At 41.0% G+C, this 20,571-nt stretch overlaps 2 protein-coding genes across 2 annotated transcripts in view; one reads left to right on the top strand and one right to left on the bottom strand.

Moving 5' to 3' along the window:
- The window catches only part of LOC104122622 (SWI/SNF-related matrix-associated actin-dependent regulator of chromatin subfamily A containing DEAD/H box 1), a 35,341-nt gene extending 25,365 nt beyond the window's left edge, over positions 1 to 9,976 (top strand). The window contains exons 11-22 of the mRNA XM_009634776.2: positions 380 to 439; positions 650 to 725; positions 1,199 to 1,334; positions 2,361 to 2,498; positions 2,799 to 2,894; positions 3,727 to 3,844; positions 4,107 to 4,228; positions 6,067 to 6,255; positions 7,112 to 7,230; positions 8,179 to 8,361; positions 9,056 to 9,165; positions 9,473 to 9,976. Coding sequence (XP_009633071.2) covers positions 380 to 439; positions 650 to 725; positions 1,199 to 1,334; positions 2,361 to 2,498; positions 2,799 to 2,894; positions 3,727 to 3,844; positions 4,107 to 4,228; positions 6,067 to 6,255; positions 7,112 to 7,230; positions 8,179 to 8,361; positions 9,056 to 9,165; positions 9,473 to 9,534 — 1,409 coding nt within the window. The 3' untranslated portion in view covers positions 9,535 to 9,976. The remainder of the gene's footprint in view (positions 1 to 379; positions 440 to 649; positions 726 to 1,198; positions 1,335 to 2,360; positions 2,499 to 2,798; positions 2,895 to 3,726; positions 3,845 to 4,106; positions 4,229 to 6,066; positions 6,256 to 7,111; positions 7,231 to 8,178; positions 8,362 to 9,055; positions 9,166 to 9,472) is intronic.
- Positions 9,977 to 12,738: 2,762 nt separating this feature from the next.
- The window catches only part of HPGDS (hematopoietic prostaglandin D synthase), a 29,642-nt gene continuing 21,809 nt past the window's right edge, over positions 12,739 to 20,571 (bottom strand). Inside the window, exons 3-6 of the mRNA XM_009634775.2 lie at positions 20,367 to 20,459; positions 17,758 to 17,867; positions 14,258 to 14,356; positions 12,739 to 13,080 (exon numbers count right to left, since the gene is read on the bottom strand). Of these exons, the coding sequence (XP_009633070.1) occupies positions 12,916 to 13,080; positions 14,258 to 14,356; positions 17,758 to 17,867; positions 20,367 to 20,459 (467 nt within the window). The 3' untranslated portion in view covers positions 12,739 to 12,915. The remainder of the gene's footprint in view (positions 13,081 to 14,257; positions 14,357 to 17,757; positions 17,868 to 20,366; positions 20,460 to 20,571) is intronic.

The following is a 20,571-nucleotide window of genomic DNA, read 5'->3' as shown; positions in this document are numbered from 1 at the left end:
TTCTGCATGCAAGTACCAACAAATCAAGTGATTTGCTTTCTGAGGAATTAACTGTCTAGGGAAGAAATCAGGCTGAAAAGTTAAGCGTTGTATTGTTTTTCCACCGTGGTTACAGACCATGCAGGGTCTGTTTCTGTAGACGTTTAAAGTGCAAGCTGGTTAAGCGAGAATTACTTAAAGCCCAGTTGTGGGTTGTTTGATTTCCCTAAATGTTACCAGTTTTCTCGTCTTTAGACAAAAAGTTTCTTAACATTCAGAAGAATTTAAATGGTTTTGCTTTAGAATCAGATGTTTGGTTTAATGCTGAGGTGTGTCTGAAGTTAGGTAAGACATAATAAAGTATAAATGACTTGTTTTTCATTTTAATGATGTCTTACAGATAACTGGATAAGAGAAGTTCATTTGTGGTGTCCTGAACTGAATGTCCTTTTTTACTATGGTGAGGAATATAATTTAGAAATTAATCCAGTAATACAGTTGCTTGCATGGTCAGATTAATCTAAGAAAAGGTTAATTGCTCATGGAAGCATTGTTCTAAGACAGTTTAAAGACACATTTATTGCTGAACGCATTTCTGTGTACTGTCGTAATTTTTATATGTATATAAACATAGGTAATTGTACTCATTTTATGTTTTGTCCTTTTGTAGGATCCCAAGAAGATAGGAAACATCTCAGGGTGGACATTAATAATAAAGTTGTCGATTTCAATGTAATTGTAACTACGTAAGTACAGTAATTAAATAACAAGCGAGATTTTGTTAGCTCCTACTGACCTCTAGTGGTAGAACACCACAAACAATGTTTGGAGTTTGGTGAGATGGGAAGAGAACTTATTTTTGTTTTCAGGTAATGGTTAACTAGAGTTTTATTAATGTGTAACAGATACTATGTAATAGATGCTTTAGATATTATCAATCAGATAATACATGCTAATAGATACATATTAATTTGTAATAGATTTGCACAAGTTTTTGGAAAGTGTTACTGAGAGCACTGGCTCTTGAAGTAAACTGCAATTATTTGCCAGTAGTAAACTGTGTTATGGTTGGTTACTTCTAGGCTATTTTACTTACTGCCTCTCATGTATTCTCTCCACAGCTCTTAACAATTTTAGAGAATTTAATTTGATTGCAATAACAGTATGTCCGTGTTAAATTTGCATTTAATGTGTCTTTTCTGATACCTTTCTCTGACAGATACAACTGTGCAATTAGCAGCTCAGATGATCGAGGGCTGTTTCGCAGGTTGAAGCTTAACTATGCAATTTTTGATGAAGGTCATATGCTCAAGAACATGAGCTCTGTACGCTACCAGCACCTTATGACAATTAATGTAAGAGGTTCAGTTATTGTTGGGTTAGAGAGAGCAACTCCTGTTTTTTCGGTTTTGTAGTTACGGGCCGAGGGAAAATGGAGTATTAACTAGAAAGTACATATACAGATAATGTTCCAGAAACTATAGTATGCGAGTGGATGTAGGTGTTGGTGTGGTCTTAGGAGTGGATCCTGCATTCTGAACTCTTTCAAGGAGACAAGCTCCCAAATAAATGTAATAAATTTCCTATGGCATCATTACAGTGATGGTAGTGGTCTAGTTTCAGTATTAAGCAATCTTCCAGTTTTATCCCACAGTACTAAAGCTTGTAAAAATGCTGTTCAGATGGCTTGCACTGGAACATTTAGTATTTAAGGCCCTACTCTGATATGACCGTGCAAGAAAAGCTAACTTTAAAATAATTTTTTCTTGTAGCTTGCGGCTTGAGTTAGCAGCATTTTGAAAAAGAAAAAATTTGATTACAGCTCTTTGATTGTTGTGATTTAGCACTGTAGTATTCGTACAATAATAATATACTTAATATACAAGAATGATCATTCACCATGACTTATTTTTTGAGATCATATTTTCACCAAAACCTTTTTAAGAAGCTGATCTTTAAGCAATTAAACTATGGCTTGTGCTTGCAATTCAAAACTTCTGCATAAGTACTGTATGACATTAGAAAAGATATGACATGGGAGCAACAATTAGCACATTAATTAAAAAAAAAAGCCACACCAAACAAAACAAACAAGAACCACCCTAATAGAGCTGGGAAGGCTTTTCTTACATCTGGATTAGGCTTCTTGAATAGTCTTAAAATGATATGTGCTCGGTTTCCCAAAGATCTGTAAACCATTTTGTTGACTTAACCAGGAAATTATTGCATGAGATCTAAATAGATATTAAGTTTTAAGTAGTTATAATTTAAACCAAGCTCATTTTCTCAGTTTTCCGTAGCTGTGTTGTTTCTGCCAATATTAATTTGTAACCTGTTCGACTAATGTTTCTCATTGATTTTTCTCTACTTTGGACAAACAGGCAAAGAATCGCTTACTGCTAACAGGGACTCCAGTTCAAAATAATCTGTTGGAATTGATGTCTCTCTTGAATTTTGTCATGCCACATATGTTCAGCAGTAGCACAAGTGAAATCCGAAGGATGTTCTCTTCAAAAACAGTAAGTATTGTATATTCTTTTCTTGAAAACAATATTTATTTTGTTTGCTAGAACACTGCTGTTGCTGCATAACTTCTGTTTTATTGGTGTCATATGGAAACAGGTAATGTGCTTATGAAAATCTAGGAAATGAAACAAAATAAACCATTTAAAGTAAGAATGTGTCATAATGGGATATCTCAGAATGCTAATGGTCCTGTTAAACCCAGCCAGAACAGACAGATCTTTCATCAAGTTAGAATAGTGTTGTTACAGCTGAAAACTTCACATTGTAACTGAATTCTTGCAATATTTCCTTAGAAGAGTGCTGAAGAACAAAGCATATATGAAAAGGAGAGGATTGCACATGCAAAGCAGATAATAAAACCATTCATCTTGAGAAGAGTAAAAGATGAGGTAATGCTTTATCTTTAAGATAATGGTTTTGTATTATCAAAAAGCCTGATAATCTTTGAGACTAACAGTAGAATTCAAGGTCAAATTTTGTCAGTGCTAGTTCTAGCTGTTTATCTAGGAAGAGGAAGAAACTTGAGCTATCTTTCATCTTTCAGGAGTTTGCAAGTAAAAATGTGAGCTGCTGCAGCTTTGGGTTTTGATGCTTATTATTTGCCAACAATTTACAGTTCAGAATTTTACTTGGGAGAGATCACCAAAAGATGATTCAGTGCACTGCTAAGCAATAAGTGAGAAATCCTCCACATTAACCACAAAAATATTTTTGACTTTATAGTAATGACATTTTATTTTAACTGAAAGGCTTAAGGCAGTGAATGTGCGTATAAGTATTTGTGTATATGTATGACTAGAAAGTAATTTTAAGTTATTTTGCTATCATCAAAATGTTTCTTTTTCATTCTAAAATCCAAAAGCTATTTAAAATCTTCTATTTAGAGTTACATATATAAAAGGAAGGGAAAACTTAATAGTGATCCTTGCATACTTAAGTAGTCAGTGGCTTGAAGCGGGTATCTCTGATTAGCAGGGGAGCAGGTACCAGGTATTGTGTGTATTATTATCTCGTGCAGTTTTGGAGTGTGCAGACCATGTTACTTGACCGGGGGTGTGAAATTTTGAATAAGCCGAACTGCTGACTCAGTGAAGTTGCAGCCAATGGAAGGAATTGGGATGGGGTGAATGAATAGCTTAAAAGCAGGATTGTAAGATCATACAGAATTACTGACTGTTCACGTCAGTACAGTTTCTACCTGGTGTGTTTTTGTTTTGTCAGGTCCTTAAACAACTACCTCCCAAAAAAGATCTCATTGAGTTATGTGCCATGTCTGAGAAACAGGAACAACTATACTGTGATCTCTTAAACAAGTTCAAGAAAACTATTAACAGTAATGGTATGTGAGGGTCTCGTTTTCTTTTGCTGGATATTTTTGATGCCCAGACATATATCGAATGTGACTACAAAGCCTTTGCTTTGTAGAAATGTCTAATACTTCTAAACTGACTATGTCCCTTCTCTAAATTTTTCCTAAGTTCAAGTAATAGCTGAAATGTCAAATTCAGTTCTCACAAGTAAAGATCTCCTGAGAGATAAAGATATGTTGGATAAGCATCTGTGTACTACTTCTGAATATACTTTTGTTTCTTTGTTTACAGAGAAAAATTCTGACATGGGAAATGTAATGATGCAACTTAGAAAAATGGCTAATCACCCCCTCTTACATCGTCAGTATTACACGACTGACAAGCTCAGGACGATGTCCATGCTTATGCTCAAGGTAAGGTGATGAGACTCAGAAGCAATCCTTAATTTCTCAGAATTTTTAATGCAACTTAAATAGACTTTGGTTTTTTTTTATTGTCAGTCTTCTGGTCAAAAGCGTGTCTTTGCGAAACTTGATTCATTGTTGCTGCTTTTTATTTCTCTGCATCTATCCAGTGTTCTAATCAAGCTCTGCATGTGTTTAACACCGATTTTTGTATCGGGTATTAGAATGGAGAGAACAGTTGTGGGACTGCAGTCATCTCCTTTTCATTAGGTCCCCCTTAACACCTCTTCCCTCCACCACAAAATTTAAAACTGAAGTACTTAGGGGAAAAAAAAAATCTTGTGTGGGCATTTGAGTTTACTAGTATTTTCTGAGTAGCAAGAAATCTAGGCTGTATGGAACTAAATAGGGAAGGCATAAGTATTGAACTGTTGAGGACATTTTTTGGTTTTAATTTTTTATTATTTTTTTTTTTTTTGTAATTTGGCTGGGGTTAATGCCTGTGGAGTTTGGGGATACTACTTCTGAATATACTTTTGTTTCTTTGTTTACAGAGAAAAATTCTGACATGGGAAATGTAATGATGCAACTTAGAAAAATGGCTAATCACCCCCTCTTACATCGTCAGTATTACACGACTGACAAGCTCAGGACGATGTCCATGCTTATGCTCAAGGTAAGGTGATGAGACTCAGAAGCAATCCTTAATTTCTCAGAATTTTTAATGCAACTTAAATAGACTTTGGTTTTTTTTTATTGTCAGTCTTCTGGTCAAAAGCGTGTCTTTGCGAAACTTGATTCATTGTTGCTGCTTTTTATTTCTCTGCATCTATCCAGTGTTCTAATCAAGCTCTGCATGTGTTTAACACCGATTTTTGTATCGGGTATTAGAATGGAGAGAACAGTTGTGGGACTGCAGTCATCTCCTTTTCATTAGGTCCCCCTTAACACCTCTTCCCTCCACCACAAAATTTAAAACTGAAGTACTTAGGGGAAAAAAAAAAATCTTGTGTGGGCATTTGAGTTTACTAGTATTTTCTGAGTAGCAAGAAATCTAGGCTGTATGGAACTAAATAGGGAAGGCATAAGTATTGAACTGTTGAGGACATTTTTTGGTTTTAATTTTTTATTATTTTTTTTTTTTTTGTAATTTGGCTGGGGTTAATGCCTGTGGAGTTTGGGGAAAATTGGTGCTTCTTTCTAAAGTATAAACAAAAACTGAATGTGCAGCAGGTGCTCTAAGAAAGTTGCAGCTGGCTTTGAATACCTTCACCTGTGTTTTAAAATAAAGCTGGTCAAGGTTGGGGGGAAGGGAAGAAGTGACCCATTGGTTTATGAAGGATTTTTGTCCCTTTTTATTCCTACTCATACCATCGTACTCTCCAGATGTGGCTTTTCTTTTCCTCTTTCTTCCAGGCATGACATCCCTCTACCCACCCTACATCTTGGGCTGGGCTTCCCATGTCTTCTACCATCTATCCAAGGATTGGACCTCCCTTTTAGGGAATGTGTCTTCAGGGGAAGAGGTCTGATACAGGGGTAAAAGGTCGTAGGGCTTGATGGGAACTAGGTAATTGCTATGGAGGTTGAGCATGTACTACTTAGGTTTTGGTAGTACAAGTTCTTGTAAAAGCTAAATTGCAAAGTAATGATCCTCTACTATAAACCTGGGGTTGCAGAGTTCATCTTTTGTTGCTTGCACGAGCCACGCTCTGGCATTTGTCCATGTCTAGTTGTGCTACTTTGTTCTTTCAGAAATTTTGGATGTTACTGTGTGGTGGTTTTGTTTTCCTTGTCTGTCTGGTGAGATTGTGTATTGCATTATTTCCCTTCATTTTTGCTAACAGGAACCCACACATTGTGATGCTAACCCTGACCTTATCTTTGAAGATATGACAGTAATGACAGATTTTGAGCTGCATTTGCTTTGCAAGCAATATTCTCACGTCAGTGACTTTAAGTTAGACATGGATCAGATCTTGGATTCTGGAAAGTTTAGAGCACTGGAACGCATTCTCTCTGACCTTAAAGAGAAGGTTGGTACTACAGATGGCTAAAACATCTTTTCCTGTCCATTTAAATGGTGGCTGTAAATAACTGGTTAACATCTGCTAGCTGTATATGCAACCCAGTTGCTTTTCTGTGGAGTATTACAATGTGATTTAGTGCACGTGCAGTATTGCCAAGCAATACTTACAGCTTTTAATGTGCAGTCCTGCCTATGTACATCACTTTAAAGACAGCTGAAATAAGCTTTCTCATTTTTCCAAGCTGCAGAATTATTTATCCCAAGTTAACACTACTTTCCCAGTGTTCAGGGGGCTGGCATCATTTTCACAGCTTATGAGCTTTGACCTTTGGCAATTTAATTAGACCATATTACATTATAATAACCATGTATGTGTTAAGCCAGTGTAAAGGTAAGAGGAGGTCACTGCTTTGAGACATAGATTCAAACTGGCTTATTTTACAAATAAGCATGTATTGTGCATCTGTTTAGATTATTTCAGACAAAAGAGTGCTACTGCTCTGTATTGTATGGAAATAGCTTAAATTTAAGTTTTTAATCAAAATGATGATGTTTATAGATGGAATAGATCTGTCACTTAGGCATTTGACATGTGATTTGTACATTGCTTCAGTCACTGAAGTACAAAGTAACTAAAAAATTACTGCACTGACAAAAGGTGGGTTAATGCAGCAGAAATGCTGGATACAGTAACTTCGCTGAAAGTCAGTCCTGACTTGATGAATTTCAGCTTAGTCTTTTAGTTTGGAAAATAGAGATTCAGTCAAAGTAAAATCACGTATTTGCACCAATAAAATATTTGTGTAGTTCGTTATGCATAATTGACGTGTTTTAAAACTTTTGTTTTGCTTTGTTGTTTCCAGGGTGACAGAGTTGTATTGTTTAGCCAGTTTACTATGATGCTGGATATCTTGGAAGTTTTTCTAAAACATTGGCAACATAGGTACATTAGGTTGGATGGAAAAACACAGATTTCTGATAGGTATGTGACTTTTTTTGCTGAAGATGAGAGAGAAAAAATGGATGTGTGCGTGGAGGGGGGGAAGTGACTTAAAACCCTTATCTCTGTTTTCCAACATATAGAATTCTGTGGTCACTGGGCATTGACTATAGAAAGGGTTTAATGTTGGATTTCAGATTGCCTTAGTAAGGATGAGGCTGAGAGGTGAGTTTTAGATGTTTAGAGGTTACAGTCTTAGCCATCAAAATGGAAAACTTGTGTCTTCAGCAGTTCATGGTGTGTTTTGATTTGCTTGTGTGTTGGCATGCCGTAACGAAAGCTCACCTATAGATGTTCCTTGGAAGTATATTATATCTGTTACAACAGGCAGATAAGCCGCTCTGTTTCTTTAGGACAAACCATTTGCTCTGGCCTTCACAGCTGAAAATGTTGCAGTGCTGTTCTTGTATTTGAGCTGTGCTGGTTTTCTGCTGTTCCCTATCTCATGATTTATTTTTTTAATTTTTTTTAGATGCTCTTTCCTTTGTTTCAAAAAAACTGTCATTCTTGCTGTGGTATTACTTCCCACTTACAGCTGAAATATGTTACTTCCCTTCTATATGCAATTAGTACAGAAGACATCCATGAAGCTAAATTCTTCCCTACCCTCCCTGCCCCAAATTGATTTCCTGTACTTCAGTCTTCCCTCATCTTCCAACTTGCTTTTTGTATTCTGTGATCATCCAAAATCTTTTCCAAGCCTCTTTTCATTCTTTGCTATCGATCTGTCACTCTAAGTAAGCTTCTATGGTCACTGCTGAGGACTGTTGATACCCTTTTTCCTTCTGTATAACATCTGTATTTCTGAGCTGCTTTGCAATGCCACTGTCCTCCCTTTCAGAAGATCATCATTCTAACCTCTGTATTCAGCTCAGGAGCCAGTGTGGTGTTTTCTCCAAGACCTGATGCATGTTCTCTTACATTCTGCAGGATACATCTAATAGATCAGTTCAATACAGATATGGGTATATTTGTATTCCTTCTGTCAACCAAAGCTGGTGGCTTGGGAATTAATCTGACCTCAGCAAATGTTGTTATTCTTCATGACATTGATTGCAACCCATATAATGATAAGCAAGCAGAAGACCGATGCCATAGAGTAGGTCAGACAAGGTAAGAGTTTTTGATTATAATGCTTGGCTTTTCTTGGAGGTAAACTCTCAAAGGAGGCTAAAAGGACAATATTTTATGATTAAAAATTCCATTTGAGGCCAAGACTTGCATAAACCAGCTCTGGGTTGTGTGGGAGCTAGGTAATTGTAATTGTCTTAGTGCGTGTTTCTGTCAGTACAAACCTTATTTTCTCTATAACTCTCAAATTCTCTATCATTCTCAAATTTCAAGGCAGACCTGAAGTCTTTGGGACTGTTTGGCAAAGTTGCTTGCTCTCTTTAGGAGACTTTTAAGCTCTACAGTGCCACCCTATCGAAAAGAGTGAAACCATGGACTGTCTTGAGATTCCTTCATCAGAATAAGCTACTGTGAGCCATAGAATATGTTTAGTAACTGGTATTTCAAGTGTAGCATGGGATGAGGAGGAAGTTGAGTTGTTTCTGTCAACGGAGATTGTTGTGATCGTCCAGACTTTGCGGTGGCTTGGGAGTGCAGGAAAAAACAAGTTTTCTGGCAGTACAGAGCACAGTTGGTCCAGACAGAAAAACTGGAAACTCTTTGTATTGCCCTTTTGTTCATTTCCTTCTTCTTGTTTTAAACCGATGCCAGCTGAGCCAAAGGCATAGCATCCTTCCCTTTTGCACTAATCCAAAGAAACTATAAAAATGGATTTTTCCTATTTTGTGGTTTTCAGAGAAGTAAAAGTCATAAAGCTAATCAGTAAGGGAACTATTGAAGAATCCATGCTCAAAATCAGCCAGCAGAAATTGAAGTTAGAACAAGATATGACTGCAGCAGATTCAGGTAAGTCTCTTGCACATAATGATGTCCACTTAAGTGAATTAAGGTTGCTGCAATATATTATTCTGGAAAATTGAGGTTCTTGATGCAGACAAGCCTTCCCTCCCTCCCTCCCCCACATTAAATAAACTAGAAAGATGTATTTGTGCTGATTATTGTGTGGTTTGACAGGAAGCGCCCTCTGAGTCTGACCCACAAATCAGGGACAGACTCCTACAAGTAGAGGGTTTTGTCCAGTTTGAGGGATCTAGACCTTTGTCTGTTCATGTGAAATATTTTGAGCTGTACTAACGCCTGTTTTTTTCCTCAGGAGAAGAAGGAACCATTCCAGCAGATATAGCCACGCTATTAAAAGCTTCGTTAGGTCTCTGAAATGTAAATATGTTGTGGAATTCAAGGAAGAAAGGTGATGTTGTACCCCAAGGACTCTTACGTTACTGATGACCATGAGTTTTATGAACATTTATAACTTTTTGTAGTTTCTTTATTGTATTCCTCATGGTATTGAAAATTTTTAACACCGATAGCATTCTTTTGATGCTTAAAAACATAACTGGCCCAAATGTGCCAACATCCGATGATGAATAAACATTATTTTACAGATCACTTTTCAAAACGGGGACCTAAGTAGTAATTGTTTTAACAAGTCTGCTACTGCTTAAGATTTGTCAGTATTTTTGTAATTATTTCTACCTCCAAATATATATATAAACTGTCTGTTTCACTGGATTACGCGTGTAGATTTTTTTTATATGTGCCTTATTTGACAATGCTCGCGTCTGTTTCTGCTTGTTTTGGTTCATTTGATGTACTGTACTGGTTTTGTATCGACTTGTTCAAATAAAATTCCATAGATTAACAAAATGTTTTCATTTTGTTGTTATTGGGGGGGGGGGAGGAAGTGAGGTAACTTTCATGTTATAAATCAAATAGAAAGCTTTCAAACCAGCTGAAATGTTCCATTTGAACTGACTTAGTTTTATCCAGCAGTAGTTAATTACTAATGTTTCATTATATGCTAATCACAGTTGTGGTAGGATATTACTGTTAAAACCAGAATTCCTGCCAAATGGAACTTTCCACCCAGCTTGCAATTTTTTTGTCAGTCCTTGGTGTAGGTACCAGGTCTGTGCTCTGACGATGAAGTGCTTTAAACACAAAGCTTATGTCTTGTTCTCGAAGTTTCAGTCAATTTTGAATTAATCTCAAGGAAATTAAGAGCTTCAGTGGCATCAGCAATGAGGCGTGAAGTTTATAATCTGCTGGCAAGGATGTGATTTGAGGGGGTAGGAGAGGAGGATGTTCATTTCCCTGGGCAGAGGAAAAGACAGAAATTTGGTCTTTTGAACTCAGACTAGTTAACATTCAGACTGCTGCTTTTTTAGAAGCTGGGGGAAGGCAAAGTATGGGGAAGTCCTGATTGTCCCTGCCCTCGGTTAAAGCCTCAGCTGCTGTACGCTCTGTGCAGAGCTCAGCAAATCTGTGCCAGGCTGAATCTCTGAAAGGACCGAGTCCTAGAATTCACTCTGGTTTGCAGTATGGGGTTGATCGTTAGGTACTGCTTTTCTATATGTGGTTATCACAGTCAGAAGACCCATGTTGCATCTTTTGAAGGAACTTAAACAGCTTCATATGAAGAGTAGGGAAGAGGAGCTGGAGTCCATGGTTGCGCAGTGTTCCAGCCTGTCTTCAGATACTGCTAGCGATTAGGCAGTGAGGTGACCTGCGAGGGGGACATCTGGGTTTCTGTTTGGTTATGGCTGTGGGTATTTTTTCCCCAACTGTGTGTGATCTCTGCAAGTACAAAATGGATGTAAAATAAAAGCTTTTAAAATGTTTTCAAAGTTGGAACTAAACCTCACTTGGCTTTTATTAGAAATCTTCTGTGGCTGTGCTGCATGTTCGAAAAGGCACAGCTGAAATAGGGTGAAGAAATACTTCATTATATGGGAAGGGAGAAGGGTAAGAACCAGTTTTGTCTACCGTGCTTCTTTAATTCCGCCTGTTTTGTTGGACTAAATAGTGGGATTTAACAGACAACCACACGTGTTCAGTGCTGCAGTTAATTAGGTTGTCTGTTTCTGTTGAGCACAATCCCAGCCCAACTCTTGTCCCATTGTATTTGCATGTTCTCACCCCCTTGCTTCCATTGTGAAATGAAACCAAATGCCTGCCCTACAGGGTGGTTGGTGTGATTTGGTTTGTGTATGTAATCAGTTAATGCGGTCTGCCTGAGCGTGGTTACTCCTTAAACAATCCCTGGACCCCTGGAGTCAATACCTGTCTTTAAGTGCCATGAAGCTTGTATGTGTTTCTGCCTTTTCTTCCTGTTTATTGTCACTGTTTCTACCCTCTTTCATTGGGGATCTTAAGCGATTGTAGAGTCACCATCCTGGGAGATACTCAAAAGCTGTCTGGACACAATCTGGGCAGCTGGTTCTAGGTGTCCCTGCTTGAGCAGAGGGTTGGACCTTTAACCTCAGCCAACCTCAGCAGGGGTCGCTTCAGCCTCAACCGTTCTGTGATTTTGTGTTTCCGGTTAGGAAAGATGAACTGGGGAAAAAAATACAACTATCTGAAGTCTGTGGCTTGTGGAGAGGACAGTGGGAGCTGAAGAAGAGAAAAGTCTGTAAAGAGCTAGAACAAAGCGTGCAAGGAATTGCAAAGCAGGTAGTGGAGATAGCATATTGGAATGAGCAAAAGCTGGACCTTGCTTTCAGTTCTGCCTGTACCTGGTTTGTCTCTGAACTGGTGCTGGTTGGTTGGTGTCATTCATATGATTCAGTGCAATAATACTTACGGTGAGAGGGAAAAGCAAGTGTGAAGGGAAATACTTTCCCAACAGTGGCCGTTTTCAGCCCAGAGGATTGCCCAAGTTGGTTGTGGTTTATCTGCTTACACCACACAGTGGAGTCCTCTTGCAAGCACTTGTCTCCCCTTGAGTTTGTGTAAACTGATTGCATCTACAACCATCCATGTTGCCAGGATTTCCACCCACCTGTTTCCCCCAGTGCTGGAAGAACAATCTGTTCGTTCGTTCCTTTGTTCTAAACCTCGTTTCCACCCCTGCCACCCCCACCCCACCCCAGTCTGTGTCTCCTGGCTGGAATTGATACTGAGCTGCTGAATGTTTTTGCAGCTGGTGTGCTTATGGAGACCTGGCGCTGGTGCGGGCACCAGCTCAGCTGGGCAGCTGCTTTTTGGATTGTTTGGGGGTTTTTTGGTGGTGTGGTTTTTTTCTTTCAGTGGCAAAGCATAAACTTCAAGAGGCTAAAGAAAGTGCTTGAGAAGCTTGAAGTTTGTTGACTAAGTGGGTCGGTTTTTTTTTCCTTTTCTCTTTTGCTTAGTGTCCTTAATCCTTCCACACATGTATTCTCTCTTTTAATTAGCCTGCTTTCCTCGAGATGAAAAGTCTACAGTAAACAAAGTATTGTTGAGATTGCATCTCTCCAGGAAGGTTTATTCATCTCTTCTCCCTTTGAGAGCCCACAGAAAACTAATGGGGTTGATCAAGTGCTTTATTAGTTAGTAGTGGGGGGAATGTGATTGAAACCACACCTCTCCCTCAGGCTTTACTCTACTAAATCAGCTTTTTAGATTCTCTCCTATAAATGGATACAAGTGGTAGACTTTGATTTGGTATAGCATACCTGTATGAAATTAATTTAAATTATTCTAAAATTAATAACTTAGGTTGCTTGTCACGTTGAAAACTAAACATGCATTCATTTTTTTCCAGTCTGAACAGCTGATCTACATTATTGTCTTCGGTCTTTTCTGGATCCAGGCTGCAATAGCTGGAAGTGCTTGCACTCTGTCTCTGAGAGCCAGAAGCCTGGGGTAGTTGTCTGCCAGGTCGGGTTTACAGGACAGAAGTGTCGTACTGCACACATCCCAGTAGAAATCAGCCCATGTTACCTGATGGAAGTGGGTGAGAAAGCAGTAAATTTTAGTTGGTCATCTCAAAAGCTAGGACTACTAATATTCTCAGCAAACTGCAGAAATGAAACCTGAATTGATCTGGTTTGTGTGTGTGTTCTTTTTTAAAGCCTGTAATAACAAAGCTAGTATTTGGTTTGTGATGCAAGGACTAATTAAGTAAAAATTGGTTAAAATAAAGCCCTTGCTACAAATATTATTTGCATTCTGAAGAAAAGTGTTTTAATTAGTTTCCTAGCAGTTTGGGGTAAAAAGGGGGATTACATTTTCATAGAGGTGTTTTTCATATTGTCCTATAAATTGATCAACGATTATAAGCAGAGATCTAAACAACTCCCATATGTATTATCTAGTACAAAGGCATTCATAATGTTTTGTGTCAACTTACTTCTAAACTGGTTTAGAGAATGCAGATCCTAGTCCTGTTTGCCTCACTTTTCTAATAGTATGGGAAACAATTTTCACGTTGCAATTGAGTAACCAATTGTGTCTTGGTAAGAACGAAGTGTTACAAGAGCGAGGAGAGTTGTTTCATGGTGTGGCATGAAATCCAGTAATTCAACAATTAGTTGGAGTACCGCATCCAGCTCTGGAGCCCTCAGCACAAGAAGGACATGGGACAGCTGGAGCTGGTCCAGAGGAGGGCTACTAAAACGATCCGAGGGCTGGAGCTCCTCTCCTATGAGGACAGGCTGAGGGAGTTGGGCTTGTTCAGCCTGGAGAAGAGAAGGCTGCGGGGAGACCTGATTGCGTCCTTTCAGTACCTAAAGGGGGCCTATAGGAAAGATGGGGACAATCTTTTTAGTAGGGCCAGCTGTGGCAGGACAAGGGGTACTGGTTTTAAACTAAACCAGGGTAGGTTTAGACTAGATATAAGGAAGAAATTCTTTACAATGAGGGTGGTGAAACACTGGAATGGGTTGCCCAGGGAGGTAGTGGAGGCCCCATCCCTGGAAGCATTCAAGGCCAGGTTGGACGGGGCTGTGAGCAACCTGATCTGGTTAATGGTGTTCCTGCTCACTGCAGGGGGGTTGGGCTAGATGACCTCTAGGGGTCTTTTCTAACCCAAGACATTCTATGATTCGATGAACAATAGTCAATGATTTTATTTTTCTGGCAACCTGGTCGGAATGGGAGAAACAAAAATTATACTTACAGACTTCCCTACCAGCCAGTTGTTATCCCCTAGGAAAGTATCCAAATCTTTCAGTAACTCGGGTGCTTTGTTGGTGAGGATATCATCAAATGCTTGTTTCTGGGGAAGAACGAAACACAAAGATGCGCACCAATGCGTAAAGCACAGCAGTCAGCAAAATTGAATTTGGGGCGTTTATTACTTGTGAAAAAGAAAGGTGAAATCTGAAAAAGGTGACAGTGATATCATTTGGTCTGACCCAAACTTCAGAGTACTCAGAGTTCTCTTTGGTAGAAGCAATGTGTTAACATCCAAGTCAGGGTTAATACAGCAAACAGCAATTGCTTAAGACAAGAAAAGAAGTGCCGAGGTAACTCATTTGGATATGTGCAAAGGGGCACTACAGAATTTAGGAAAGCTGAGGTGATGACCCATGAAGCGGGTTAGGTGCCCAAAGCATGGCTTTGGCAGTGTCGTGAGCCATGATTTAAGCCAGCTGCTGCCTTAACAAAGACCTGAGCTCCTGGGGGCTGAGACAGGGTGTGTGGGGCAGTGCTGCTCGGTTGTCTGGGCTAATGGCCACCCAGCCATGGCAAGATGGGAGCCCTGCCACATGTTGAGAAGAATCCATCTATAAAATATGTTCCCAATGTCTTACGGTTATTTTGGGGGGACTCCTTTGGATGTTATGTTTTCTAGCTATGGGGTCTCAAATTTCCAGAATCCCTTCAGCTCAGTCTTTCTGTGCTGTCAGTCAGACGCTGGTCGGTTGTCTTTCCTTACCGGCCCTTCTTGTGTGAGATGTGGGGTTTGAGCATTTGCCGGATTCATCTTTGAACTTTTACGTTAGCAGGTTATTCTGCTTTTTTTTTTTTGTCCCCGCAGCAATGACATTTGAGGTGGTTAGAATACGTTTTTGAAGGCTAAAGCCTGCATTGAAGGGTATGCGCCTCAGTATTTGTACGTTACTGGATGAAAGATGAGGTTGTGTATGATGGTGGTTCTCTGCTAGCTGTTCCCCACAGCAGAAAGTTTTAAGGCTGCTTTTAAATGGTTAGCTGTTTCCTTTGGAGAGGGAAGCTGGTTTTGGTTTTCTCTTCTCACCTGGATGGAAGGAACTGAGATTGCAGGCTGCTGTGATCATCTCGTCTGACCCATGTGACATGGTGTGTGCAGTTAATGTGCTTGGCCTAATTTTGGAGGAACATAGGCTTGGTCAAATAAGCACTGCCACACAGGAATGGAATTATTTCAACAGCTTTGAAATTCAGGTTAATGAAAAAAAAAAATGTAGAAGAGGCAGCAGCCTAAATGGTGCCCAAAAATGCAGGCTGAAATAAAACCCGTATTTCTGCAGACACATTAGAAGATTAGACATAATTTTCTGCTGTCTGTCGATAGGTTAATAACTGGATGTTGTGACTGCAAGTCTGCAGTCCAGAAATTTCATGTATGTATCTTGTGCCATAGCATCGCCTTTTTTTAGGTAAGTGCCCTCCCCTGCAAAAAAAAAAGCCCATGCTATTGAGTGATCATGACGGTAATGACCTCCACCAACTACAGAAGTCCACAGTCAACCTGTGAAGCTGGTGGGGACATGACCAGGATCCACCTTCTGGAGTGGCAGCACCTACTTTTCTCAACCCTGGAGCTCTCCAGCAACACATGACAAAGCTGTTACAATGCCAGCTATTTTTTTGGGGGGGGGAGGGGAGGAGGTAGGGTGAAGGGGGAGAGTCTGTGCCTGGCATGGAGGGAGCTTCCACGGACAGCTTTCCACCTCTGCTCCCTTTACCTTGCTTGGTTTTCTCTTAGCTGCTGGCTAGGTAGCGTAACACATCCTTTCATCTCTCTCTGAGGGATGCCTGTTCCTGTAATCACTCGTCAGGCCTGGGGAAGCTTTCAGGCTTTACCATGTGTAAATTACTTAAATCCGGCCCTGTGAGACCATGAGATGCCTTTTCTACCACAAGGTGGTGGCAGTGGACCCGGGAGGAGAGAGGAAGACGAGGCAAGAGTGAGAAAAATTAACGAGATTCCCAGAAAGTAAGTTTCTTGATCTTTCTTGGCTTCCAAACAGTCCTTTGCATGCATACGTGCGTACAGGCATGTAAGGGTTGCCTGTGAACTCATTTTCCTTTCAAATTAATCACTGGTGACATGATCTGGGTCCTTAGTTTGGAGAAATGCTTGAGTATGAGCTGGGACACACGCAGGCGTTACTGTGGGAGTTTCCCTGTGAAGGAGTAGGGGGACTGTGGCAGTAGTGCTCTTCTGCACTAACGTCTTAGCAGTCATGTGGCTGTTCCCAAATGATTAAAAATAATGAGTCAACCTCCCCTCCCCAAACGATGAAACTTTAGGAAATCACTAGGAGATTAAGTAATTCATATTTTTGAATACCAAATCCTCCAAATAGAGAGTTTTCCCTGCAAGATTTCAGAGCACTTTCATATCGTTTCATTATTTATTATTGGGTTTGGTCAACATTTTGTACTCTGTAGTTTCTATAATAAGATACCCGAGTCTACCTGAAATGTTACCTTTTAATAAATGCAAGGGGGCTGCGCTGGTCGTTAATGGTGAGACCTATTACACTCCCACTTTCCTAGAAGGTCATCTGCTTGCGTCAGAGCTGCGTGGAGCCACTGTAACTCCGGAGCTAACTCCTCTGTCACCCTCTTCCCCAGCAGCTGATCTGCGTGCTTGCATTTGGGGCTCTGGGGAGAGGGGCTGGACTGATGCAAAAAAAAAAAAAAAAAAAAAAAAAAAAGAACCCCACAGAAAACCCCAAATGCTGTAGGACTTGCCCGTGACTGTGTGTTAAAGTAGCCATGGCAGCGTGTTAGCCTGGCATCAGTATTTGCAGAAGCACTGCAGAGGACCGAGGTGGAGCCACAGGGATCTGAAGAGCACGGGCGCAGTGACGGTGAAGGATGTGCTACCTCCTCTCTCTAGCAGTGCCTGCTGTCCTACACTGCCCTGGTAATAGAAAAGCATTTGTCCCTGGCAGCTGAAGTTATTGAAGATTGATACTTATAAAAAGCCAAGCAGAAATCAAGATGCAGAAGAGCAAGAGGAAGGTGGGAGGGATCTGTTAATCCTGTTCAGTAAGCAAAAAGAGAAAGATTTGCGCTTATTCTGTTTGCAACAAGATACAGGTATTGCACAGGGCCAGCTGGGGTGGAAGTGTCCTGACTTTCCCCTTTGAAGAGCAGTTTGATGTATGCACATATGGCATCCTTGATTCAAGGTCAACCAGCGAGGGGCGGCTCATGATGGCCTCATCATTGCTTCCACCGAGGGTGAAAAGAATCTGGTGAGGGAAGAGGTGGGAGGGAGCAGAAGGCCTTGGCTGGATCAGTCTGGAGGAAGAAGCACAGAGCTCCTCCAACTCAGCTTTGCTGAGGTGAGATGATGGACCCAGGGGTTGGCACACGGCAGTTTCTCCAGAGGAGAGATGCTCAAGTACAGAGACATGGCTTATGTGCTATCTTTGTTTAAATTAGTGATTGTCTTACTCTCACGTCCTGGTTTTTCTCTGCCCAAGGGAACAGCGTCATGAAATCATCTATGGTGTCCACAATGGCATCAGCTAGCGCCTGTTCCACAGGTGTCTGACCTGCCAGACCTGTGGGAAGTGAGCATACAAAGGGAGGTTAGAGGCAGCATCAGCAGGGATTTTTGATGCCCCGAAGGTAAACTCTGTGCATGCTGCCATAAACATACGTGCTCTGCAGGGCTTTTTTGATACTAACAATGTGCATTTGACCCTTTACATCCAGATGCAATCTCATCTACTTCTGCTTTTTTTTCGCCGTCCAGCCTCATAGAGCCATCCGACGTAGTGAGTTGTTCTTTCCATCACCCGAGCCCATGGCCTGACTACTGCTTCTTTACCCTTCTCTCTGCTTTCCACCACCCCAGGATATTCAGTGAGGGTCAGCACTAATCTCTTTCTATTAATCTTTCCCCTATCCCAGCTTTCAATGCCCTTCTCCATCTTGTGGTCTTTTCATATCGCAAGACAACCTCCAAAAGTGCTTCTGTGAATGTCTGCTCTCTGTCCTGCCCCATTTTGAACCTTCTTGTGACATTCTGCTTGCTTTTGATTACTTCATGTTAATCGGACACCTTAGCCAAACTTTCTCTTATTTACAGATCTGCTTTCCTCCCTTCTTGTCCTTTGGCTTGCCTGCAGTCTTCTCAATGCTGCTACTTTTTTCCCCTCACTCTCATTCCACAGACCTGCGTTCATGCTTTCACCTCTGTGGTGAAACCAGGTTGAACCTCCAGCCTCAGCTTCTTTTTCTCTCTCTGTTATTTAAGCCTCACCTGGAAGCTCTGTGGCTCCCATATGCCTTCCCTCTGCCAAGTCATCTCCCTTATGGAAGCTTCGTGCTTTTGAAGGGAAGGGATGTGCATCTCCTTTTGGGCATCAAGTTCTGTGAGCCTTCTGTAAAGAGTTGTTAGTGATGGGCACCTAAAAATGCATTTCTTGATTTTAAAGGTTTAGCGACACATATGTGGACTTAACAGCAGAAGTAGCAAGTTTTCACTATGAATTTGAAACATTTCTTTTTCCCCTTCCATGCATGTGCTTTTTCCCGCTGTAACTGACAGCGTGACTAACACCGGAAGGAGAACAGCATGGTCTGGGTGTACTAGGATCTGCCAGAACTTTGTGGCTGTTGCAAGCCGGTGCAAAAGGCGTTGGGGGAATGCCTATGTCGGAACTCCAGACCGTAAGGAGCAGGAGCTCCAGATCAGCCTCCCGATAGGAGACAGGGAGGGAGGCAGCGTGGGTGGAAGGCAAGCTTTCTCATTGTTTTTCATTACCAGGCGGATGCTTGTCATTCTCTTCTCTTGCAAGTAGTAGATTGTATCAAGGATGGAGTAAATTAGCAGGAATACAATATGCAGACGTACTTGAAAATATGTTGTGCTAGTGCCTTGAAGAGCAAGGCTCTGCACTTCTGCCTGTTTCCTCAGTTGGAAAACCTGAGATATTTTGAAAGGCAGGTTACATCTCTTTGCTTGGAGCGTAAAAAAGTAGAATAGTTCTCTCTTCCTAGGCCCTCTCTTTAATTTGCTAACATTCAGCACACCACAAACACATCCGCCTTGGACCAGACCAGTTTTGCAGATGGTTTTGAATGACAGCTTGCTGATCTAAAGCAAGCCCTGACTATTCTCTTTGATCACTTGCATTACGCAGTCTTATGTCACTTTATCTAACCGGTCGAGGTCGAGTACTTCCATAGCATGTAAGTATTTAAAGATGCAAGTGATGTCACCATCTGATCTAATCTCCCTGCCAGCTCAGAATTGTTGCCTAAATCTGCTTCAGAGCGCTCTGTCTGCTGACTCTGATAATCTCTAATGTTTCCCAAACCTCCTCCTCCTCCTGGTTGTGTCTCTGGTTAGCCTGGCAGCTCGAAGATTAGCTCCAGGGGAAACTGCCCTGAGAGCCTTAGAGAAGCCACAGGTACACGCTTTCTGTCGTGCCAAGACAGGTGAGTAGAGTTTATCAGCTGGAGAAGTCAGCCCAAACCCCAGGTATTGTATGCGGAGGGGAAACTCAATCAGACGTGAGGGGGGATTATTTCCGAGTTTTCCTTTAGGTGTATATGCTTACAGTGCAAACACAGAGCTCAGCCATGTGACTTCAGCTCTGAACATCGTAGCATTTCACACTACAGGTTGTCACTTTCAATCTCCTTTTTGTCTGTTTTTTCACTTTCTACACGACATTCGAATGACTCTAAACCCGGTTGTACAGCAATGCTAACGGATGTGCCTTGCTCTGTTTCTTCTTTCTCATCTTGGAACCGTGGGGAACGTAGCCTGAGAACTCATCACAGTTGCCACAGCAGCCCCAACCCAGCAAGCAAAATTGGCACCAAATTACGGTACGGAAGGCTGCTGAGCACGAGCATGCCACCCCACAGTGCTCTTTAAACCATCGCCCTTCAAGTGGCGCCTCTGATAGTATCCTATACGGTACGCTGTGTTTCTGTGGCCAGCACTTGGCACTGGCAGACAAACTACAGATGCAACGAGATGTATTTTTGCTGAGCATTGAAGGTGGGTGCAGAACAGAGCAAGAAAATAGTCAAATCTGTGTTACCTGATTCTCTGGCAAGGTATCTTGCTATTGCCAGGCTCTGATGTATGGTAACTCCGTCTACTTCCAGAATGGGGATTTTGCCGAATGGGATAGCTTGGAGGAGAAAGAAAAAAACAGAAAAAACAAGGAAAAGTTAAATCATAGCCCTTAACAGTTGGGAGTCTGTAATATTTGCACTTTTACCGCTCAGAGGGTATGTGCTCTT

This window comes from Egretta garzetta, unplaced genomic scaffold, assembly GCF_000687185.1.
Source record: "Egretta garzetta isolate BGI_Z169 unplaced genomic scaffold, ASM68718v1 scaffold72, whole genome shotgun sequence".
Lineage (NCBI taxonomy): Eukaryota > Metazoa > Chordata > Aves > Pelecaniformes > Ardeidae > Egretta > Egretta garzetta.
Note: the sequence above shows the minus strand (reverse complement) of the source record. Positions and strands in the feature narration are given on the sequence as shown.